This window comes from Eptatretus burgeri, chromosome 4 (genome assembly GCF_056783735.1).
Source record: "Eptatretus burgeri isolate ZD-2024b chromosome 4, Ebu_testis_v1, whole genome shotgun sequence".
NCBI lineage: Eukaryota > Metazoa > Chordata > Myxini > Myxiniformes > Myxinidae > Eptatretus > Eptatretus burgeri.
The window spans coordinates 100,301,323-100,327,414 of record NC_140964.1 but is presented as its reverse complement, the minus strand read 5'-3'; the positions used below and the strand labels follow the sequence as shown (position 1 = coordinate 100,327,414).

Sequence of the window (26,092 nt, the reverse complement as noted above, 5' to 3'; positions counted from 1 at the left end):
CCTAAACTTTGTCCATCCGCGGGATCGGCAAATCCACCGCTGGCGTTTCCGGACCGGGCTTCACTCCCACAAACGAGCACGTGGCGGCCTCATGCGTTGCACGGCCCGAACCTCGCGCTCTCTGGGGGGTGAACCCGGCGTGGTGCTCAAAACCTCTACGGCCGCTCCCCGGCCCTCGTCTCTCTGTCACCGTCTCCGTCGCCATTCAATCCACGCACACCTGCGTGTTACGACGCTCACACTCCACTCCATCAAACTCACATTCACACCGGGAGACGCGGCAGCGTGCTCCCGCATGCCGACCGACATCTCCCTTTCACACAGCGACCTTGCACACACTGTCTCCCTTGCACTCGGCCGTTCACTCACGCGTGCCGTTTCCCTTGCACACACCATACCACTCACACACGCGGGAGCACTCACCTGCGGTGTTTCACTCACACACGGCGCGCTGGGAAGCACGCTCTTCGGCACACTTGCCACCACACCACTCACACACGGCGTCACCTCCACACACGGGGCGCACCCACACCCTGCACCACACACACAGGGACAACCACACTGGGGATTTGTGCCACCCCAAGGGTTTCCGGGGCCTCTATACCCCCCAAGCTCTCCGTGCACCTGTCCACAGCACCCATCCCCTCGAACTCGCTCAACACGACTGAACTCACCTGGTCGTGAGTCGCCTCAAGGGGGCATAGCGGCTCCCTCCGTTCCTGAAGGAGGCTATCCAACTGCTCGCACCGCGTCCCAACACGTTCTGCGAGCTCACCCCCATTATCCTCCACCACCTCTGTGTGTTTGCTAGTCTTCAACGTGTAATCTCTCCTTTACCGTTTCTACCTCCCGTGTCTCTGTTATTTCCGTCTCTTCCCTTTTCTCCCTTGTCTCCACTATTTTTATTTCCTTCGGAGTCACCTCGTGTCTCATCTCACACGTTTCGGTCTCCCCACTTAATTTTTCCCTCCGTGTCACAGTCACTTTCTCCGTCGTTGTTACCTCCACGCGTCCCGTCTCACACGTCCCCCGAATTATTTTCTCACCCGCCTCCACCGCGGGCCTGACAACCGTTGCACCCCCTCCCAGCTCGTTCGCTCCCACACGTGGCATCGAGCTCATTCTTTGAGCTCCCACATTTTGAGCTCCCACATTTTAAGCTCCGCTCTTATTGCCTCCATGCCTGCCTGCAGGCTTCGGCCCACGTTCTGCGTCTCACCCCGCATTTCTCTCATTTCTTCCTTCAAATTCGCCTTCATTTCTTTCATTTGTTGCGTATTCCCATCCATTTTGGCATTCATTGCCTGCATATTTGCGTTCATTCCCACCAGCATGGCGCATAGCTGGGCCATGTCGGGCGCACTCAGCTGAGCCGATTCGGCCAGGATCGGGGGGTTTTGGCGGAGGGGGAAAGGGGAGGTGTCATACACCGTGGCCTCTGCCGCTGCCGCGCCCATTTCGGGTTCTGGGTTTGGTTGGGGGAATTCATCCTGCACCATAAGCATTTCCTGTACGGGGATTTCATCCTGGACCATGGATTCTACACATTCTACATCCATTCTTACTACCCCCAGCTCCCGCTCGCCTTGAGACTCCATCCTATTTCTCATAAGGGGTTAATTTTAATTGCTCGTAATTTGGAGGGAATCGGGGGTCGCTCCTCTCACCCCTGGACCGATTCCCCGTGAATTTAGCTTGGAGGCGGGAGAGTTTGTTTCCCGCTCTCTGACACCAGTGTTGCGAATTCGCGCCCGCCGGCGTGCGATAGGCCGCTCGACTCGAATGGCGGCCGCCTCGCTCACCGGAACGGACAATTCTGTCGTGACCCTCTCGGAACAACGCCGGGAGCCAGTCACGGGTGGGGGTTTAACCCCACCACGACCGTGCCAATTGCCCACCCGCGCATGATAGGGTTGCTCGCCAAATTCGATCTACCCAAGTACCTGCGCGGATGGTCGACCGGGCGATCGTACCTCGCCGCAGGCCGACTCCGGACACGAACCGCTTAAGCGGACCGTTCCGTGCTATCGGGATAACCGAGCGGTGTTATCGTCGGCCTCGACGGTTCCGATTAATTATCGGGCGTTTTAAGCCCACGACGAACCCTTTTACGTGAAGCAGGATGGAGAGTCAATGGAGAAAAGACAAAGCGAAACGGGAAAACAGTTCACACAATGCACATTTATTACGAGACACACGGAAAGCACACATATACAGCCAAACAGTCAGAATGCACCTATATCAGGAAAACAAAAGAAACGACGCAGAGTTACAACCGAATACGCATACACACGGCAACACTTACACAGTTCTACTTTACAAGACACGGCGCCACACACATTTACTCAAAAGCAAAGGAAAGAAGCCACCCTCATAGACAAGGGGGCAGACGGGCCTGTAGGCCAAAATGTGCGTGGGACCTGAAGGAGCGGCCAGGTCCGCGAGACCGGGTGGGTCCTACCCGCGTCCTCGTGGCGCGTTGGCGGACGAGCCACAGCCGTGGCCGCGTGGCTGTGCCCCGACTCCGTGTTCCTTCGTGGGTTTCGTTGGCACGACGTTTGGAGTGGGGTGGGAATGGGGCCCCTTGGTTGCACTATCTCAGCACAGGGGAAAAGGGAGAATTGTTGATGCTCTGGGGGAGGGAGAATGGCTGGCTGGCTTAGGTCCCGCGACGAGCGATCTCCCCCCCCCCCCGCGACCTCGTCGCCGACCGCCGTCCTCGCCTCGGACCCGAGCTCCTTGGGCTCTTCCCCCAAATCTCCTCAGCCGACTGCAGAGCCGAACTCGGTGCCTCCGCCACCCGACTCCGCTCTCTGCCACACTCTGCCGCTGCCACACTCCGCCCGATGACTCTCTTCCCAAAACTCTCACTCTCTGCCCCAAAACTCTGCCACCAAAACTGACTCTGCCACGATTCGCCTTGCCCTCGGCGTTTTATAGGCCGGCAGGAGAACCCATATGCAAATTTCCGGATCAGGATGAGCTCGGGGGCGGAGCCACGCTCCCCCATTGGACGGAGGAAAAGTGGGCGTGAACCTCCCCTGATCCTAGAATTTGCATATTTTGATTTCACACGGACGCGCCTGGAGGCGGGGCCAAGCGGCTCCGCGCTTGCTGATTGGACGGATCAGAAGTGGGCGTGTAGCATTCTTGATTCGAATTCTCCCTCGGAAAGGCCGCTATTTGCACTCGCGGCTCGGTGCGTATCTTGAACGAGCCCAAGACAGCCCGACGCTCAGTGTTCACAGGTGGGGCGGGAATGGCCGTAGAAGGAGAGAGGTGAGGGTGGCGGAGGGTTTTTGGTGGTGTTTGGATGGTTATGACGGTTCAAAATAAAGATAGAACAGAAAAACGGCTATCTCAAAGCGTCGCAGCCCGAATGAATCACATAAATTCCCTCTAAACAACGGGTTTGGGGCTAACTACACATGTACTTAGAGTTATGTCACCTACAGGACCTGAACGGTGGTTTGCGAATTTCCACAGCCGTAACAGTATTTATTTATTGGAAAACTTCACGTTGGTGAATTCTGATGGATATATCTTCTCCATTAAAAGAAATCGTACGATTATCTTGGTCGGTTATCCTAAAATTTACTCTGTGTGTGGTTTTTCCTGACACAGGGAGATAAACCAAATTTTTTGGTTGCATATTGAATTTATAACCAATTGGGGTTGAGTATGCGCTGAATGAAAATATTGTATTTGTTTTTATTCCATCATTATTAGCACCATCAATCAAATCACAGTGAATTAATACCGAATTTATTCCTGAGGATATTTGAATGACATCATCACTGTAAAACGTCCCATTAGTTTCAATCTTTTTTGAGGAGAAACCCAATAACTGTCGAAATGAATTATCAATTGTGAAATCAACGTTGTAGTTATTTTAAAGTTTAATCGTTGATTTTGAAGTATGTTTTTGAATATCTATAACAATATTTTTTGGTTCATAACCCTGTTCTTTCATAAGACAAACAATTTCGGAAGATATTTGAGAAATCTCATATGCTCCGGGTGAGACTGTTATCGTTTTGTATCCACTTCCCGGATTATAACTAAACTTGTCATTTTTCTCAGTTGTATTAAATAAGGTATTATAATAGTAGAGGACCGGACCTGGCTTCGACATGTATGCACTTAATTTAGGAGAGGATAACTCAACTGTTTTAGGCTAATATGACCCCAAGGAACAACTTGGGATGTGTGCCAAAATCTCTATCCGGGATGAACAGTCCGAAAATGACCACGCCCCTTTCAAAAATGACCACACCCTTTTTCATCGAAATTGCTACTTATGACATAGCTGTATCTTCTAAACCGTTGGAGCTACAGATTTTCTGAGGTGCTCAAAATGTTCAGAATGGCCATGTTTATTTATTTATTTATTTAGGGGGGGGGGTCATAGAAGAGTGTAAAATTTCTAATTTGATATTTTTTCTGAGAAAATGGCTAAAAACCGTTTTATTTACCATACATACTGGAATTGCCATATATTTATTCATTTAAACTTTCCGGACTTAGAGCAAAGTTGGAAGATTGTCATCTACGAGAGTTGAACTGACAATTTGGAATTTGAACAATACAAGGGATTTTTTAAAAAGAAAGAAAGCGAGCATTTGATTAATATAAAGAAATTGTATTTTCAATCATTTACATACTATTATCAATGGAATGTTAACTTAAAATGAAAAATAAAAAACAAAACATTACTTTAGTTGGCAGCAGTATCTCGAGAGCTTAAATGTTTCAAAGATCAGCAGGGAAATTGCCCAACCACCAACAATACAACTTTTAAAACCACATTAATACGGTTTATGTGTCACGTAAACCAGGGTCAGGAACATGAAGAGTAACACAACAGAGTCCAGGTATGAGGATGATGAGCAGTGTTCATTCAATGATAGGGTTTTTGCAACAATCACCTCCCTTGCATTTGCAGCACTTGCAACACTTGATCCCAGCTACCCTGCAGGAACACCAATTTTTGCGAGCACACTTGCCACATGTGCAGGGATTTGGCAGGCCTTTGGGTTTGGAGATCACAATCTCAGGGACTAATAAACTGCCCCTTTCTTACAAACCCATGACTCGGCATTCATAATCAGGGTGGCATCTCTAAATGGGGCTTGGACCCACAGCTGCTGTTGGTAATAGCCTCTATGGATACGTTTCCTTGCATTAGTTGAGGTGCAAGTGGTTCTCTCAAAGTCCATCTTGAGGGCATTGCTATCAAATGCAGTGAGATGCAGGTCGTCAAATGTCTCCAGGTCTGTTGATGGTTTGAGACACTTGACCAAGAATGTCTCTGCCATCTGCATTGCACTTTCTGCGAGCTGGGGACAGTCAAAATTCAAGATCAGAGAGGAATTTCCTGGTTTGCGGACAGCATTCAGGGCTGCAAGTTTAGTTGATATCTTGCTGGTTGTATTGCACCCAGTCAGCGCATGGAGTGCTGGGAGACACTGTGAGCTCATCTCCCAGTGCTATGCAGATATCGTGGAGTGGTAATATTGATCTTTTCACTCCTGAGTTGCGGACGAGCCAAAGCTCTTGGAGGCCAAGATCTCTCCAATTGACTGTGATGTGGTATAACAGGCACACAAAGACATCTGTGTCAACTGATGACAGAGTCATGGATGTAGGTCCTGACCGGTGACTTAGAATGTCCTGCACATGGACCATCATCCTGTCATCAGCTTCCTCGTGTGTGCAGTTGAGCCGAGGGAATGGAGAAGCGCACCCAGCTGACACCATCCATGCCTGTGGTGATATACCGAGGTATAGAGGTTTGGTTCTGTGGTAATTGGTGGTGAGCCACTCAACATAGAATGCCTGGAAAGCAGTTTTGCTGATGGAAGATGACCAAAAGTTCTCTAATACCACTGGAACATTTTGGTTTGGTGATACCACCTCAAGGACAACCATTTCTTTTGACTTTCTTCTTCTCCCCCTCTCTCCATTGTTGATGCTCTCCTCTCTGAAAGCATCAAAAACGATATGGATCTCATCACAGTTGTGCCCAGCTTTGGTGACCATAGATGTCAAGGCAATAGCAAAGTCATGGAATGTCTTGACGGGCGGATCAAGCTTCTTTAAGGGGACCTTTCTCACCAAGGCCATGAAGTCGATAATGATGGCGTGGGTTTGTGGGGAGGTTTCTGGCCCTTTTTATCTATTAGTGGGCACAACTTCAGCAGCTCAGTCCCAAGTTGTGATTTGGTACTCTTCCTCAAGTAACCATCTTCATCAACCAAGAAGAATGCAGAGTTGGTGATCTCATGCTTGAGTAGCGCCTCAACAGTGAACCCCCGGTGACTCCCATACTCAATAAACATGAAAGCTTTGATTGTCTCATCTTTGATGTCTGCTTTGGGAGCCAATTTGAAGGTGGTATTAGGGGACGTAAACTTGATTTTGCTAATAGTTGAGTGTATCGATATCGACCTATTTCTGAGTCGATCATTGATAAAATTAGCACAAGCAGTAATGCCGTCCTTGATACAGCACAACAACTTGTCTACATTTACATTGGTCACAATTTCTCCAGTGAGAACATTCTTCAGTGCTACCTGGTCTTGTAGAGGACTGCATACCTACAGGAGATACTCCTCTATGTCTTGCACCATCCCAACTATCTTAGTTGCAGTACTTGGGTTGAAGTCGTGGTGAAGTGAGAGTTCTCCTTCGACATCATCCTTCATCTTCAGGTCAATGTACTGGTCTTTTTTATGCTTGATAATTCCCCACAGAGCTACTGCTTCCTTCTTTCTGGTGACCCCAATTATCCCCCACTCACTTTGGCAGGCCGATTTTAGCACTGCTCTAACGCCTGGTCAAAGGGCACTCGACTACCTTTCTTGGTGGTGTTCATGACAAATCCACCATTCATGTAGGAGTTGTAGAGGAGTGGGAACTTCTCCTTCAGTTGATAGCAGTCCTGTAGGAATAATGGTGTCCATCGAGAGTAGTTTGTTCTCCCAAAAAAGAAGAACAGTGAAGTTGCCCTCTCCATAGCACTGAGGTGGAGAATCCAGAGCGCAGAGAATTGGTCAGATCCCTGACAATTGGGAACAGGTGGGAAACGTATGTGTCGCAGTAATCAAAGGACTGGGACAGAGATGCCCTTTCCTTAAGGTAGACTTGAAAGGCTGCTTGGATGGTGTGATATTATCTATAATATCGAGATATTATCTGTGACACTGGATGGAAAAGTCGTTCTCTCACTCTCTCTCTCTCTCAGGATCTTGTAGCACTGGTGCTATGTATAAATCAAAAGCAGGCTGAGTGAGTGATAATAGGGTGCATCGAGTGAAAGACAATGGGGAACATCGATTTTAAAAAGGGCGTGGTCATTTTCGGGCTGTTCGTCCCAGATAGAGATTTTGGCACACATCCCAAGTTGTTCCTTGGGGTCATATTAGCCGAAACAGTTGAGTTATCCTCTCCTAAATTAAGTGCATACATGTCTAAGCCAGGTCCTAGACTATAAGTTTCCATGGACAATAAAGATGCCTCATATTCTTTTGTTGGGTCAAGTTGTAGTGGGTATGGGAATGAAGATGTGTGGTCGCTTGTTGTGAAATTAAAACAAAGGATTGTGCTTCTCATCTTATTTAATATGAGATAAAATGTCTTTATATTGATATTTATTAAGTATTTTCATGTTCATCAACTGGTCTAAAATGGCTGATGCTTCATTAAAACAATTGTTATTTCCAGCCTTCTTACTACCTAACAGCAATAACAGTCTATTAACTAATTGTGATGGGTCATTTGGAAGAAAAGTAACACCTGAACCAAGCCTACTTAAAGCCTGAATAATGTGTTTCTCCTTCTCATTCATCCTACTTTTACCAGAAAAACAAACCCTATAATTAACAGAGTCCAGCAGATCAATATATACTCTATCATTATTTTTCTTATACAATGGTTTATCAAAATACTTTGAATCATACCTCACAGTTGAAGCTTGTCTTCCATCTTTTGTGAGAAGAAACATTAATCTTGGAGTCAGTTTAACATTCATCATTAAATATCAATACCTTTTCTTGAACAAGATGAAATATTGCTGGTTGTTTTGTTGGAATAAGTCCTGCTTTGGTTTTTGAATCCGCTGAATATTCATTGTTTTGAAGAGCATTCACAATATAATCAGGGGGGTGATTAATCTCTTCCAGTTGTTGAAATAATCCTTCATCATCATATTCTAATGCTCCGAAAAGCTCCAATTCTTCCTCCGTCATTTGACTGAAATCTTTTATCATTTGAAGTTTTTTAGGAGCATATTCTATTGTGGGAACTGTGGAAACATCTATAATTTTTTCTTGGGAAGTTTTAAAAAGTGGTTTAAAAAATTTCTCTTGTTTTCTTTCAAATGCTTCTTCACCCATTCGTTTCTGTCTGCGTTTCTTCTTTATGTCTTCCTATTGTTTTACAACTTTTGAAACCAACTCATGATGTTCCTTAAATCTTCTTGCTCTTTTTCACATCCATTTATTTATTGGAAAATATCATTTAATATCTCATCTTGTTTCACAACAATATAGTTATATTTTTCAGTCGTGTGCTTCATATAATCTCCAAATTCCTTTTTACTACATAATCTAGAACAATTATCTCTCCAAAAATTGTTTATGTCTATTGAATTTAACTTGAATAAAATGAAAGTATTAGCATTGTTTCTGATGGAACGACATGGAAGTTGAAAGTATGATTGACTAAGATAAATACAATAACAAGAAGAATGTCTCCCTCTTGTGTAGTAGCTGTCCTTTACCATTTGGTTTCTCTCATTAACACAATCATCAAAGATAACGAGGTTCTTTTTTGATTCATCCAAATCTTGGGGAGACGGTATATCATCCGTATTATCACTAAGAATACAAGTTATCGGTTTTGATTTATTTTTACATCTCTGTGCATCACAAAATAGTTGTATTATATCTTCAACATTATAATCATTTAGGTTTTTTTGAAGTTTAAATAAACTGATTATATCTTCTTTTTGAAGACCAGCATTAAAACCTTGTGAGAGTAGTTGATACTCAGGTTGAAAACTCGACTTTGTGAAAATTATTAAATTATCATAATCTAAAAAGTTGGGAGTCAGGAGCATCTTCAAAAGTAAGCAGGTTTTTCCACATCCGCTTGAACCAACTATGAGACATCTTAATGAATTTGGAAGATTATGATTGTTAAATTTTATCTTATTTTCCCAAATCGGTAAAAGATCATTCGTTTATATATTTGGAAAACAGGTTATTTAATTTATTAGTGGCTATTTTAGAAACTCTATATTTTATCCGAAGTTCGGGTTTAATTTCAAGATAATCCATTATTTTATTTATGCAATATCTTGTGTTGATATTTCCCTGAAAATGACAATGGTGAATAATATACAACAACAATCCTTTGAACATTTCTCTAATACGTTCAGTTTCTTCCCTTGTAAGGAAAGGTGTGTTATCACCCTCATACTTTACATTCATTTCTCTGATCTATCTTGTAGAGTAATTCATTTTTGGTGTAAATCTAAAATAATTATTTTCCTTTTTATATTTTTTTATTCTCATTAACTAGAAGATAATCACAGAATATACATTGTTTAGAGGCTTTTGACTCTGTGTTTAATCCCTGTCTTTCACACGCAGGACAATTCTCAAATTTGTCATATGGAGAATCAGGGAATTCAAGAGGCTCAAAATCTAGCATATTTATAAAGTAAAACTTTACTTAAACTGAAATTCATCTTCAGAATCATCTATAAAACCACTTCCATAACTATCGGTATCATAATCACTCTCATAATCTTCAAAATCTTCAGTTGAATATTGACGCGTATTTAATGAGTGGAAACAACATTACCATCGATATCTATATACTTTTTTCATTACCAGATTCAACTACAACATTTTTTATATCAAAGGTAATTTTAAAATGATCCTTAACTACTATTGAACGAAATGTCATTTCACCTGATATATTAACATCCTTTATTTCATCAGGATTTACATCTTTATGGTTGTTGAAAAAAATACAAATTTCTCCTTGCATATTACAGATGGTCTTATCTTTTCTTTCTAAAGCTTCATCCATAAGGTTTTTATTTTTTGAAACTTTTTCTTGTTTCATTGCTTTTACTAGTTTTGAATATATTGCCAGAACGAGGAGAAACTTTTGCAGGGGTTTCCTTCGAAGCCGGTTACCGGCGACCCGCAGCCGTCTACTCAGAGAAAAAATGTCAAAGGTCGCCGCCTACTTCAGCGCCGATTTTTTGTTGTTTTTTTGTCACCACAAAATCCTACACCCCCCCCCCCCCCCGTTTTGAAATCCGAGACGAAAACACATGAGTCTCCTTCTTCTTCTTTCGGCTGCTCCCATTAGGGGTCGCCACAGCGGATCATCCGTATGATCCGCATAGTGATTTGGCACACGTTTTACGCCAGATGCCCTTCCTGACGCAACCCTGGTCGCCTCTTACGACACAGGGATATGGTACACCTATTTTAACCAGGGTATACACCGGCCCAGTATACTGGTACTTATTTCGCCGACCTCGGAAGGATGACAGGCTGAGTCAACCCCCTGGTGTATTAATTCAGTGGCCCAACGGGGCTTGAACTCAGGACATTTTGGATCCCAAGCCGCTGCCCTTACCACTGCGCCAACACCAGGCTTTGCGAAAACGAAAACACGAAAACACATGAGTATTTCGATAAAAGCGGGCTTACTTTTACAGTTAGTACTATCGCCAGGTCTAGCACAACACTGACCTAAAAATAACACAAGCAGCTAAAACACGCCTCCTGCAATAGAGAGTTCTCTGCTTTCGCCTCGTTTTGGACTGTTGGCCTGAGTCCCTGATACCATACAGCAATGACCTCAAGAAAATAAACTTTGTAGGCCTCGCAGTTTCGGTGCCGAAACGATGGCATCGAAACGAAAATCCCTGTTTGAATTTGGATTTTCGAAGAAGTCCAAAGACATGGGAGGTAAGCTTCTGGCCATCAGTAATTGGTCTAAACTTGCACTCTCGCAAGTGCGACGTTGTTGTTGTTTCACGAAACACGTGTTTCAGCTGGTCCATTTTGAGCTTTTGTCAAGTGATGCGGCTCCAAAATACACGGTCAGGGACTCAAAATACACGGTAAAAAAAAATTATAAAGCAATTAGCCTATATGCTTAAAGCAGCTTTTGTACATGTTATTATTTGTGGTTATTTGAACTGAAAATCGCCGTTTATTCACTGAAGTCAAGGCCAAATATGAGCAGCTGTGAACTGGCCAACTGAATACTGGTACCGCAGGTACATGCATGTACCATCGACTTGAACTAACTCCACAGTATAGCTGAATTTCAGTCAACCAGTCTGTCAGTCAGTCAGTATGTTAATGCAACTACATCCAGAATAGGCCAAACCACCTGTTTTTGTGGAGTTTTCCACCCCAACAGCATGATAATATGAGAACGATTTCATGTTTGAAATCATGCGAGAATGCATCTCTAGCCATCCAGGATCCTCCGACTTCCAGGGCCCAAGGCGGGCCATACAGCTGCGCTCGCATCGCTCGCGGTGATGGTCACCTGCTACATTTTAATGGTAGCCTCCTACTCCAAAAAATAAGGAAACCCCTGCTTTTTTTCGAGATACTTTAATTGATGTTCTTCCAGGTATACTAAAAGCCCTTCCACTGAAGGAAATTGAAGAACTCATATTATTCACCATAATTGTTTTTATCCAATAGTTGTTATATTTATCTTTGTTCAATTTTACATCCTTGACATATTTCTCAGTATCTTTAACAAATGAAGAGATTGATTGAAACTTGTCTTTTGTGTCTTGAAACATTGTATTATGAAGTGAAAAAGTTGGAGGATAAAATGGTTTTAAGCATAGATTCACCTATATATTAAACGAAATTTTCATCAAGAAAATTTTAGTGTAAGCAAAGTTTTATTATATAAATATGGTGAATACAACGTACTGCGATGTTTGTAATCACGAATATAAATATTATTTTAAAAAAACACCTTCAAGCCAACAAACACACATTTAATCTATTTTATCAAATATCTCCTCTTGAGTTGAAAACAAAACATTGTGATATCTGCTCAAAGGATGTTTTGAAGAGTCGTTATAAAAAGCACCTTCAATCACAAAAGCACAAGAAGAATGAGATTAAAGTAAAGGGAGATTATATTGAAAACACTGATGGAGCTTTTAAGAATCATATTAAAATAAGGATTTTTCAATTTGGAGAACCCGGTCCATCATCAATAGCTGAATCAATTGAAATAGTGAAACCTGCTGTTGAAAAAGTTATTAAAAGACATTAAAAGAAATGAAAACTTTAAAGTTTTATATGGGAGTGAAAATGAATATGAAAAGACAAGATGAAGAACAAACTCCTTATATGAGAAGAGATCTTCATTTTATAACATAATTTCAAGATTTTCTGAATCGTGGGGTTGATGAAGAACGATCAAGACAAGAGGAGGATGTTGATAATACAGTGGTAGGAAGTCGATTTAATATTAAAAAAAAATGTTTTTAGATATACAGGTAGTCGTCGACTTACGACCGATGCGACTTTCGACTGTTCGACTTTACGACCACGTTTTTTTTTTGTATGTAAAATATACGTTGTTCGACTTACGACCAATTGGTCAGTACCAATTGCGGTCGTAAGTCGACGACTATCTGTACACATTATAAAATCAGACCCTCTTAAAGTTTCTTCTTACATTGAATTACCAAAAGAAATAAAACTAAAGAAGGAAGTTGTTAATATTGTTGTGGTTGAGGAAATTCGCAAACCACCATTCAGGTCCCGTAGGTGAGGTATCTCTGTAAGTACATGTGTAGTTAGCCCAAACCCGTTGTTTAGAGGGAATAAATGTCATTCATTCGGGCTGCGACCCTTTAAGATAGCCGTTTTTCTGTTCTGTCTTTATTTTGAACCAACCACGTCTCAACCGCAGTCACACAACAACCAGCAACCGCAACGCCGCTTCACAACAACAACAACGCCAACAGCCACGACCTTTACCTTCACAACTCGCTCTCGCAAACATCGCATCACCACCATTCCAAGCGTCGCCATGGCCATAAACCACCACAATAAACCCTCCACCACCTTCACCTCTCCTCCTTCTGCCGCCATTCCCGCACCGCTTGTGGGCACCGATCCTGGACTCGTACAGGGCGCGCGCTGAGCTGCGGGTACAAAGAGCGGCCTTTCCGAGGGGAAGTCGGATCAGGAATGATTCACGCCCACTTCTGATCCGTCCAATCATTAAGCGCGGTGCGATTTGGCCCCGCCTCCAGGCGCGTCGGAGGAGAATCGGTATATGCAAATTCGAGGATCAGGAATGATTCACGCCCACTTTTCCTCCGTCCAATGGGTGAGCGTGGCTCTGACCCCGAGCCAATCCTGATCCGGAAATTTGCATTTGGTTTCTCCTGCTGCACTATAAAGCGCCGAGCGCGGGGCGAATTCAGAGAGTAGAGAGTTTCTGTTTCGGGCTCGGGCGAGTTGGAGAGGTGTGGCAGCGGCAGCGGCAGCGGCAGCAGCAGCGGCAGCGTCAGCGAAAGAGTTTCTGTTTCGGGCTCGAGTTGGAGAGAGTTTCTGTTTCGGGCTCGGGCGAGTTGTGGCGGCGGCGAGGAGTGGCAGCAGCAGTCAAGACGGGTCTGGAGGAGAGTCGGTCTGTCGGGGTTCGGAGTCTGTCGGGGAGCTGCAGAGAGGAGAAGCCGGGAACGCGGTCGAGGGCGCAGTGGAGTCGCTCATCGCGGGACCCAAGCAAGCCAGCTATCCTCTTTCCCCAGAGCATCAACAACCCCCCCCCCCTGAGATAGTGCGAAAAGGGGGGCCCCGTTCCCATCCCATTCCAGGCAGTGCCAGCGAGGCCCGCGGAGGAGCGTGGAGTCGGGGCACCGCCGCCATTTTGCGGCTCATCACAAGACGGGTAGGCTCCACGCGCTCTCGCGCCCACAGACCACGTCTGCCCCCTTGTCGTTGAGGGTGGCCCTTTTCTTTTGGTTTTGAGTATATGTGTTGTCGGCGCCGTCTGTAAAGTAAAACTGTGTAAGTGTTGCCGTGTGCTCGCGTAGTCGGTAGTAGATCTGCATTGTGTTTATTTTGGTGCATAATTGTTGTGTTTCTTTTACATTTGCTTTTGGTGCATAATTGTTGTAATTGTATATGTGTGCTTTCCGTTTGCTGCAGAATAAATGTGCCTTATGTTGAACTGTTTTTCCCGTTTCGCTTCGTCTTTTCTTTAATTGAATCTCCATCTTACTTCACGTAAAGGGTTGGTCGTGGGCTAAAATACGCCCGACAATTAATCGGAACCGTCGAGGTTGACGATAACACCGCTCTGTTATCCCGAGAGTACGGAACGGGTCGCTTAAAGTGGCCCGTGTCCGAAGTCGACCTGCGGCGAGGTGCGATCGCCTGGTCTACCCTCCGTGTGGGTACTTAGGTAGGTCGAATTTGGCGAACAACCCTATCTCACGCGGGGGGGGCCGATTGGCACGATCGTGGTGAGGCCGCAAGGCCCACCCGTAACTCGTTCCCGGCGTTAGTCCGAGAGGGTCACGACGGAATTGTCCGTCCGGTGGGCGACGTGCCGCGATTAGAGTTACGTGGCCGCTCGCACTCCGGCGGGCGCGAATTCGCAACAATATTAAGAACAATGATGATAAATGTTTTCTCTGGTCTGTTCTTGCTCACTTACATCCACCAAATTGTAATTCAGAAAGAGTAAAACAATATATGAAATATGAGAATACCTTAGACATTTAAGATTTTAAATTCCCAATGCCGCTAACAGATATTCCTAAATTTGAGAAAAAGAATAATCTTTCTATTAATGTATATGGATTAACTGGAGAGAATAAAGTTCAGGTATTAAAGATTACAGAGAGAAATGAAGAAACACACATTGATCTTTTATATTTTAGTGTTGGAAAGAATTCACATTAAACATACATCAATAATTTATTAAGACTAATCTCTTCTCAGGTATTCAGAACAGCAAACAAAATATATCCTTGTAAGCGATGTCTTAATTCATTTCATACAAAAGAACGATTAGAACATTCAAAATATTGTAGTAATCATAAATCAGCTGTAATAACAATGCCTAAACCTGGTGAAAAGATTTCTTTTGAAGATTATAATAAATCTATCATGCACCCATTTGTGATATTCACTGATTTTGAATGTATCCTTAAAAAGATAAATACTGCTTCTCCTCATCCAAAAGAATCATATACAAATAAATATCAAAAACATATTCCTTGTGGTTTCTGTTATTATATCAAATAATCTGTTGGAGAAAAGTATAATAAACTTGAACATTACAGTGGAAAAAAAGCTTCACAAGAGTTTGTAAAACGATGAGAAAAGGATTGTATAAGACTAACTAAATTAATGAAAGAAACAAATGAAGCGATGAAATTAACCGAAGAAGAAAAATTAGAATTGAGAAAGAACAATATCTGCCATATTTGTGAGGAGGAAATTGAGGGAGTGGTCAAAATTCGGGATCATTGTCATCTTACTGGTAAATATAGAGGTCCCACTCATTCCTGTTGTAATCTTAATTATAAATTTCCTTCTTTTATTCCAGTCTTTCTTCACAACAGCGCCAACTATGATACACATCTATTTATAAATGAACTTTCAAAAACACCAGGGAATATTTCTGCCATCACAAACACAAGTCAAAAGTATATTTCATTTACAAAAATGATATTCACAAAACTTTAAACTCGTAGTAGGTTTCTAGATTCTTTCAAGTTTATGGGAACACCACTAGCCTACCCAGCATCAAATCTAAGCTCCACGGGGTCTTCTCCAAATCTTAATTCAATCTTTCCAAAAGAGGAAATTATAACTAAAGAGGAAATTCAGATTAAAGAGAGAATTCAAAGTTAAGAGGAAATTCTAATTAATGAGGAAATTTATAAAGAAATTCTAACTGAAGATGAAATTGTAATTACTAGTGCGGGCCCGTAGGTGCGTGCCCATACGTGTGTGGCCGTACATGCAAATAAAAAAAACTTTCAAAATAAATGAATAAACATTAATTGTGACGTCATAGCACCGTGTCTTGTCATTGGTCGACAGATAAATGGCCGTAACTTGGGAACCGCTCATCCGATTAATATCAAACCTCGAAAAGGCACATCCACGCGTCTCCAGCAATATTCCTGGCAAGTTTCAATCATATCGGACCGGCGGTGGCAAGTTTCAATCAGATCGGACAGGTGGTCGTCGAGAAACGGCGGTCGCATTCAGACACACAGACATTAATATCAAACCTTCAAAAGGCACATACTCAGGTCCCCAAGGTCGATTGTGACGTCATACCAAACGAAGAAGAAGAAGAAGAATTGTGATGTCAATCGTGCAAAAATAAATACAGTAATTGTGACGTCATTCGTGATGTCATAGCAACGTGTCTTGTCATTGGTCGACAGATAAATGGCCGTAACTTGGGAACCGCTCGTCCGATTAATATCAAACCTTGAAAAGGCACATCCGCGGGTCCCCAGCAATATTCCTGACAAGTTTCAATCAGATTGGACCGGCGGTCGTCGAGAAACGGCAGTCACAGACAGATACACAGATTGCTGGAATTATAGATAGATAAAGAAAATTCGAACAATGAATGAAATTCTAACTAAAGAGGAAATTCTAATTAAAGATGAAATTCTGATCAGAGGTAATTCTAACAAGAGAGGAAATTCTAACGAGAGAGGAAATTCAAACGAGGAATGAAATTCAAAGCAAAGAGAAAATTCTTACAAGGAAGGGAATTTATCCTTATGATTATATGGATTCATTTATGATATTTAAAGAAACACAACTTCCTTCAAAAGAAAGTTTTTATAATAACCTTTATGAAGAAGAGATAAGTGATAAGGAAAATAAACACGCACAAGAAATTTGGAAAATATTTAAGATAAAGAACCTTGGAGAATATCATGATTTGTATCTAAAAACAGATGTTTTATTGTTAGCTGATGTGTTTGAAGCTTTTAGATCACTCTGTCATAATAAAAATTGTTATGGATTAGATCCTGCCCACTATTTCACAGCTGCTGGTTTTGCTTGGAGTGCAATGTTGAAAATGGCAAAACAAGATATATATTTAATCAGTGATGTAGATATGCTTTTGATGATTGAGAAGTCTAAGAGAGGTGGAATAACACAAGTATGTTCAAAAAGATATGCTAAAGCAAATAATAAATATCTTCCAAATTATGATAGTGAAAAAGATAGTAATTACTTGATGTATTTTGATGCTAATAATTTGTATGGATGGGCAATGTCTCAATCTCTGCCTTATGGTAAATTAGAGTGGGTGGAAGAAAAGGATTATGAAAAGGCTTCGATGAATATTGTTATTTCTTCTCAAGAGGAATTGAATGAGGAAGAAGAAGGTTATTATTTTGAAGTTGATTTGAGGTACCCGAGTGATCTTCATAATAAGCATAAAGACCTTCCTTTTGCATGTGAGAAAGAAACCCCAAAGAAAGAATGGTTAAGTGATTATCATAAACGTTTTAATATTAAAGGTAAATCAACAGAAAAGTTATTTACAACATTCTATGATAAAGAGAGATATGTTTTGCATCAGAGAAGCTTGAAAGAGTTTTTGGGAGAAGGATTGAGAGTAGCTAAAATTCATAGTTTTAAAATTTAAACAAAGTCCTTGGATGAAAAAGTATATTAAATTCAATACAGATACGAGAACAAATACAAAAGTAAAATTTGAAGGGGAATTCTATAAATTGATGAATAATGCTGTCTTTGGAAAGACAATGGAGAATGTTAGAAACAGGCAAAACATGAGATTTGCAACATCTTGGAAAGCTTCGAGATTGATAAATAAACCAAGTTTTGAGAGAGAAGTAGTTTTTTCAGAGAACTTTTCTGCTATTCATGTGGAAAAGGAAAGTATTGTAATGGATAAACCAATTTATATTGGAACAGCAGTTCTTGATTTATCAAAGATATTGATGTATGATTATTTGTATAATGACTTAAAGAAAGAGTATGGTGAAAATGTTTGATTGTTGTTTATGGACACTGATAGTTTTATTCCACATATAAAAGCTGATGATGTTAATAAAGATATGAAGAAAAATATTGGAGTGTATGATACAAGTAATTTTAGTAAGAAGAGAGAGTTATTTTCAAAAAAGAATGAAAAGGTTATTGGTAAGTTTAAGGATGAGTTGGGTGGAAAAGTAATGAGTGAGTTTATTGGATTGAGAGCAAAGGCATATGCTTATAAGTATAGTGATCAGATTGATAAAAGGTTAAAGGGAATAAAGAAATATGTAATAAAGAAATCAATTAACTTTTAGAAATTATTATAATTGTTTCATGAATAAGAAAGAAGAATATAGGAAAATGAATACAATAAGAAGTTATAAACATAAGATATATCGTGAAGAAGTAAATAAAAAGGCATTAGGAGCCTTTGATAAGAGATTTATTTTAGATAATGGAACAGATTGTGTTCCATATGGATATTGTATGACAGAGTGAATAGAATAGATTCTGTTCCATATGGATACAAGTTTAAACTAGATAGAATATGAGTTAGGGTTTTTAAGGGCTACCGCCACCTTTATCACAATATATGAATGGTCGAATCAAGTATTAATCAAACTAAAGAGTGGAGAAAATCTCAGTCTTGGTTTATAAATGGAAAACAGAATGAATGTGAAAAATATCAACTAAGTCTTATTGAAAAAATAACTAAAACAAAGGCAAATAAAACAAATAAGCGAATCAATTTAAAAACTAGTAAGTTAGAGGATGTAAAGAAAAAAATTAATATCCTTGAATGGACTGAAAACTTTGATGGTTATCAATTGAACAATGAAAAAACAATTTACTATAATCTCAAAATGATATGTGGCTCAGGAGGTGGTCAAACAAGAGCATTAAGAGAAGTTTATCATTTCGTAATGGCACAAAAGGGGTGTCTTAAAAAATATAAAGATTCAAATGTTTTGTTTTTCACTGTTTTAGATGGGGATTATTGTGCAAAGAAAATTATACTATTGAAGGAATTTGAGAATGAACAAATGTTTATAGGTTCAATGAGTGAGCGAAACAATATGCATTGGTTATTTGAAAAAAAGTGCTCCAAGGCTAAAAGGGGAGGCTATTAAAATCTCCATTCACTTACATGTTTTAGATATTTCAACAGCAGAGAATTCAATAGGTTGGGATAAAAAGGGGGTTTATTTTTTATGGAAAAAAAATATGAATCGCTGAGAATCCCCCTTTCATGAACATGGGGGAAAGTGAGCCAAAATCAGTAGATTCACCCTGCTCGAGCGAACCAGGACAGTGAGAGGCGATGATAGAACCAGGAACCAGCGAGGGGCGATGATAGAACCAGGCACCAGAGAGAGGCGATTATAGAACCAGGCACCAGCGAGCCGCGATCAGACTCCAGAGCTCCGCTCAGCGCTTGTCCCGACAACCAAACTCTGAGGTCCGATCGCGCCGCAACCTTATTCACCCTTGTCCAGGGGGGGGGGACGCCTCCTCCCTCCCCTATTTCCCTCACTGGACGGTCTTGGTGCGCAAAGTGCGCTCGACGCAGTCATTGGCCAAAATGGGCGCCAAGGCCGTTGGTTGGACCTGGGGGGGGGGGGGGGTTGCGTGACGGCCGTCGCTGCGGACCTCCCTCCAAACAGACAGAGAACATTATCCTACGTGGGCTCCGGCACCAAACAGGCAGAGGAACATTCTCCTGCGCGGAGCAGTGGGTGCTAACACGCACGTAGGCAGTGGCGTCAGAGAGCGCGAGGTGAAGGTGAGGGTGGTGCTGCTGTTGTAGTTGATGTTGTAAAAATAAAAGAAAACCCTGACTATCAAAATAACTCCACAGCGCATGAACATTTAATTACCCATTAAACAAGGGAAAGGGAGCTCGCTATCCACATTTCCTTATAGAAATAACTGAGCTATATGATCTGTATGTTGAGTGCTCATGGCTTCCAGATTCTTAACAATATGTCCAAATTAAATATATATATATATATATATATATATATATATATATATATATATATATATATATATATATATATATATATATATATATATATATATATATATATATATATATATATATATATATATATATATATGTTAAGCACCACAATTTACCCCTTTCTTATTCCTATTTCTTTTCCCCGAGCAACGCCGGGTAGTCCAGCTAGTACACATAATATATATATATATATATATATATATATATATATATATATATATATATATATATATATATATATATGTGTATATATATATATATATATATATATATATATATATATATATATATATATATATATATATATATATATATATATACATACATATACACATAGGGTGTCCCAAAAAAATATGTACTCACTCTTGAAATGATAATAAATGCGTTGTTTATTGACTTAGAAACAAAATTAATAGTTAAATGGATCAATGCAGCTTTACAAATGTTAAAACTGACGACCATCACGTTCCAAACACAGCCGATAACGTGGACCAATGGATTCAACAGTGTTATGAATCATTTCATTTGCAACTGAATTTACTCTTTCAGCTCATCGACTGTTGCTGGTTTTGAGCCGTAAACCTTATCTTTGAGATATCCCCATAAAAAGAAGTCCATTGGAGTGAGGTCTGGGGAACGCGCAGGGAATTCAACACTACCTCTTCGCCCAATCCATCTGTTCGGAAAAGTTGCTTCGAGATAGGCCCTTACATCACGGTGGTAGTGGGGAGGTGCTCCATCTTGCTGAAAGTAAATCTCTTCGTCACCAAATACCTCTCCGTCACCAAATATCTCTTCAACACGTGGACCGACTGATTCCTGCAGCAAGAGTGACAGTTTGGTCAAAAAAGAATGGCCCAAGGATGCCCAATGCTGATATCCCACACCACACAATAACCCCTGGTAAGTTTAAATGGTGTTCCATAGTAACTTGCGGATTTTCAGGAGCCCAGTAGGTGCAATTGTGTCGGTTAATTGAGCCATTTAACTTGAAGCTGGCCTCATTGCTCCAAACAATTTTGGATGGAAATATTGCTTCTTCTTCGCATTTGCCGAGGCACCACTCACAAAATTCAGCTCTCTGGTCAGGATCGTCTTCATTTCGAGCGTTGATTAATGTTGGAATGTAACTTTTCCAATTAATTCGCTTCAAAATGTGATGGGCGCTTGATTTTGGGATTCCTGTCTCAAGAGGCATTTGTCGTACAGATTTCCGTGGGGATCAGTGGAGGGTTTCCAGCAATTGATTTTCCTTTGCAGGGGTGGTTCATTGGCAATCCTGAACATGTGATCTTCCTGAACGCTCCTTATGGACGTCATGCACAGTTCCATCTGTTTCAAACTTATCTCGGATATGAGCAATGGTGTGTCGTGTTGGTGGATCTTTGTGAAAATGCCTTCTAAATTGTCTTTGCACTTCCATGATGTTTTTGCGCTTCCAGTGGCAACTTTATGATAAATTTTCTTTTCAACACCTAGTCGTACTTCTGTCATTATTAGGGTCAATTTGATCTGAAAAAAATGAAAAATTCAATGAGTTATGAGGAGCCAAAATGTGAGTATATTTTTTGGGACACACTGTATATATTGTTACGGTTGTGGAAATTCACAGAACACCATTCAGGTTCCCCAGAGGTCAGTTATTTCGGTAAGTGTGTGTTCCAGGTTAGAATTCCCCACCGATGTATAACGGGCATGGTTCGTGTACCGGGTTTTGAATCTTGAGGTCGTGTTATTCTTTTCTATCTTTATTTTAACAACACCAATATCCACAAAGAAACGAACTTCTCACCAGCATCTCCACAATCTCAATCCCATTGGCCGGGGTGCCGTGGGAAAGTCGCTCTCTATGGCGTGATTGGACAAGGGGCACGCCCCTGCCTTCCTGGGTGGAGTCCCGGTCTGAGGTGATGGAAATGTCTGCCCACGTACGTGGCCGTACGGTGCGTGAAGTGAAGTGAAGGAGGTTTGTTGTAAACGAAACTCCCCAGCGCAAACATGCAATTCCCATTAGACACAGGTAGGGGGCCCGAACTATAAACACACACTCAGCGATATAACTGTTCTATAAGGACCTGAATGTTGAGTGCAGTCAGCTTCCAAATTCGTAACAATATAAGGCCTTAACCTCAACAGAATTTTTTTTCAGAAAGCACATGCATCTTTACTGTAATTCAGGCCGATGTTTGTACGTTTGTGTGTTTGTCGCGCTATTCCTCCAACAGTTCAAGGCTGATTACATCCAGACTTGCTACATAGGATCAACATGACACCAATTAATGTATCAGGGTGTTTTTATCTTGGCCAGTAGTCTTGGGGGGGAGGGAGGGGACGGACACAAATTCTCTATGTAAATGTGTATCGTGTAGTGCTCTCTACACAGGTGAGGGAGGGTATTAAAAGTATCCCCCATTTACAGTGCAGTATTCCTGTCCCCACATTTTCCAGTGGAGTGAGATGTTTTGAATTATAAGCAGTGGGTATATTTTGCTTCATGCACATCACATGGGGCTCTTTTTTTTTGCCTATACAGAGCTGTCGGTTGCCTCTCCACCACCCAAATAAAAGGTATGCATCAGAAGAACGTGTTGCATGCTTGGGACAAGATCGTCTATAGGGCAGGTACTCTACTTATCAAAATAAAGAACCACAAAGAGCAATCGAATATTTCAGACCCTTGCCAGGACTTTTCTGTCGTGTCTGTGGTTTTACAGTATGTATTTTATAGACTACAGTAACGGCATTCTAATTGTACAGTACATACTTTATAGCGTCCTCGCATTCAAATTGTACGAGGGTCAGACAAAGTCACGAGCACATTTATTGTACAGTAAAACAAAGGTACATGTAAGAAAAACGACACTGTCAATAGTAACTACACATACCATATTACTTTTCCACAAAATCTACAGAACTATCCATACATTTCTGACAGTGCTGCATGAGCTTAAAAATCCCACTGCAGTGGAAGCCTGTTCCAACACTTTGCAACCAGCTGCACGTGGCTATTTGGACTGCCTCATCATTTTCATAGTGCAGAGGAAGGCAGGTCGCATACCTGGAACGCGAGAGAGAACTCGCCTACTGGATCTGGGTACCTCAGGGACATGGCTGCATGTCCCATTGCGCCACATCACCACTGCCCATCTTCCTCCACATTCTCTAATATATTTGGGCTGTGTAAGGTGAGGGAGAAAAGAAAAAAAACTGCTTTTCTTTTCTCCATACTTTACTTTTCTTTTATTTTCAAGTTCTTGTTTTATTCTTCTCCCCGAGTGAATAATGGCCAAGTCTTTTGTGTAAGTAAGATTGAATAAGCCAAATATATGTTTTGGTTCAATTTGCTCTTATGTGTATTTTGCTTTCTTGCTTGTAAATGATTGCTTGCTTGTGTGGGTATGTAATACATAATTGTGTGTTGTTATTTCCAATCTGTCTCAGTTATTGGGATTCGCTAGATATCCCTTATTGTCGGGTTTTCCGTGTGTGTGTGTGTGTGTGTGTGTGTGTGTGTGTGTGTGTGTGTGTGTGTGTGTGTGTGTGTGTGTGTGTGTGTGTGTGTGTGTGTGTGTGTGTGTGTGTGTGTGTGTGTGTGTGTGTGTGTGTGTGTGTGTGTGCGTGTGCGTGTGCGTGTGACCGCTGTTTCTCGACAACCACTGGTCCGATCTAATTGAAACTTGCCAGGAATATTGCTGGGGACCTGAGGATGTGCCTTTTCAAGGTTTGATATGAATCGGATGAGTGCTACCCAAGTTATGGCCATTTATTTACCAACCAATGACAGGACATGTTGCTGGGGCCATTTTTTATCAGCCAATGACAGGAAGCGTTGCTGCATAGGCGTGGTCGATGGGGAAGAGAAACTCAGCCGCGTTCGCCATTACGGGTTTTTTCTCTTCTCTTCTCTTTGTGTTTTTCCTTGCGAAAAGGCAAAATACGTTGGTGCTAATTGAATAATTGGCCATTAAAACTTATAATTTATCAAAACGTTGGCAGATCCAGCAGCCTCCGCATTCTTGCCCTGGACGAGGAAACAAAGAAGCGCCGTTTCCTCAGCGATGTTGTTTATGAAGAGGTGCTAACGAGATAAAGGTGTGTACAATGTACATGGAGACCATTTTTATTGTTATTTATTTATTGAAGAAAAATTGTTCCGAAAATAATTTATCAAAAAAAGTGCACAACTTCTTTTTGTTTCCAATTGTCAAAACGGTTTGGCCTTTGGAAGTGTTAAGGAATTCAGCTCCACTCAACATGCTTGCCAACGAAATACATCTCAATTTGGTGGTAAAAACGATTCACAACGACGGGTTTCCTTACTCATTGCTCTGCAGTCTGCATTCAACCCCTTCATTTGTCATCTCATTGACCTCATTTCATCCATCTATAATTCCAGCAATCTGTGTGCGTCTGTGTCTGTCTGCGTGCGTGCGTGCGTCTGTCTGTCTGTCTGCGTGCGTGCGTGCGTGCGTGCGTGCGTGCGTGCGTCTGCGTCTGTCTGTCTGCGTGCGTGCGTGCGTCTGCGTCTGTCTGTGTGCGTGCGTGCGTGCGTGCGTGCGTGCGTCTGCGTCTGTCTGCCTGCGTGCGTGCGTCTGCGTCTGTGTCTGCGTCTGCGTCTGCGTCTGCGTGCGTCTGCCTCTGCCTGCGTGCGTCTGTCTGCGTGCGTCTGTCTGTCTGTCTGTCTGTCTGTCTGTCTGTCTGTCTGTCTGTCTGTCTGTCTGTCTGTCTGTCTGTCTGTCTGTCTGTCTGTCTGTCTGTCTGTCTGTCTGTCTGTCTGTCTGCGTCTGCGTGCGTGCGTCTGTCTGTCTGTCTGTCTGCGTCTGCCTGCGTGCGTGTGTGCGTGCGTGCGTGCGTCTGTCTGCGTCTGCGTGCGTGCGTGCGTCTGTCTGCGTCTGCGTGCGTGCGTGCGTCTGTCTGCGTCTGCGTGCGTGCGTGCGTCTGTCTGCGTCTGCGTGCGTGCGTGCGTGCGTCTGTCTGCGTCTGCGTGCGTGCGTGCGTGCGTCTGTCTGCGTCTGCGTGCGTGCGTGCGTCTGTCTGCGTCTGCGTGCGTGCGTGCGTCTGTCTGCGTCTGCGTGCGTGCGTGCGTCTGTCTGCGTCTGCGTGCGTGCGTGCGTCTGTCTGCGTCTGCGTGCGTGCGTGCGTCTGTCTGCGTCTGCGTGCGTGCGTGCGTCTGTCTGCGTCTGCGTGCGTGCGTGCGTCTGTCTGCGTCTGCGTCTGCGTGCGTGCGTGCGTCTGCCTGCGTGCGTGCGTGCGTCTGTCTGCGTCTGCGTGCGTGCGTGCGTCTGCGTCTGCGTGCGTGCGTCTGCGTCTGCGTGCGTGCGTGCGTCTGCCTGCGTGCGTGCGTGCGTCTGCCTGCGTGCGTGCGTGCGTCTGCCTGCGTGCGTGCGCGCGTCTGCCTGCGTGCGTGCGCGCGTCTGCGTGCGCGCGTCTGCGTCTGCCTGCGTGCGTGCGCGCGTCTGCGTGCGCGCGTCTGCGTCTGCCTGCGTCTGCGTGCGCGCGTCTGCGTGCGCGCGTCTGCGTGCGCGCGTCTGCGTGCGCGCGTCTGCGTGCGCGCGTCTGCGTGCGCGCGTCTGCGTGCGCGCGTCTGCGTGCGCGCGTCTGCGTGCGCGCGTCTGCGTGCGCGCGTCTGCGTGCGCGCGTCTGCGTGCGCGCGTCTGCGTGCGCGCGTCTGCGTGCGTCTGCGCGTCTGCCTGCGCGCGTCTGCGCGTCTGCCTGCGCGCGTCTGCGCGTCTGCCTGCGCGCGTCTGCGCGTCTGCCTGCGCGCGTCTGCGCGTCTGCCTGCGCGCGTCTGCGCGTCTGCCTGCGCGCGTCTGCGCGTCTGCCTGCGCGCGTCTGCGCGTCTGCCTGCGCGCGTCTGCGCGTCTGCCTGCGCGCGTCTGCGCGTCTGCCTGCGCGCGTCTGCGCGTCTGCCTGCGCGCGTCTGCGCGTCTGCCTGCGCGCGTCTGCGCGTCTGCCTGCGCGCGTCTGCGCGTCTGCCTGCGCGCGTCTGCGCGTC

The 26,092-nt window shown here is 43.4% G+C and overlaps 1 protein-coding gene across 20 annotated transcripts in view; it reads right to left on the bottom strand.

Annotated features, from left to right (window-relative positions):
- The window catches only part of LOC147028754 (uncharacterized), a 120,808-nt gene that overhangs the window by 17,027 nt on the left and 77,689 nt on the right, over positions 1 to 26,092 (bottom strand). For 10 of the 20 annotated variants that reach the window (XR_015057702.1, XR_015057707.1, XR_015057709.1 and 7 more), the window contains one exon: positions 20,469 to 20,916. The exons of 3 other annotated variants lie outside the window; for them this stretch is intronic. Coding sequence is in view for 3 of the 17 variants with exons in the window: in XM_085879445.1 (XP_085735571.1) it covers positions 20,635 to 20,916 (282 nt within the window). In the remaining 14 variants the exon portion in view is untranslated. Of the gene's footprint in view, positions 1 to 20,468; positions 20,917 to 23,155; positions 23,274 to 26,092 lie in introns of those variants that run through there. 7 more of the 20 variants (XR_015057701.1, XR_015057710.1, XR_015057711.1 and 4 more) reach the window with 1 other exon arrangement.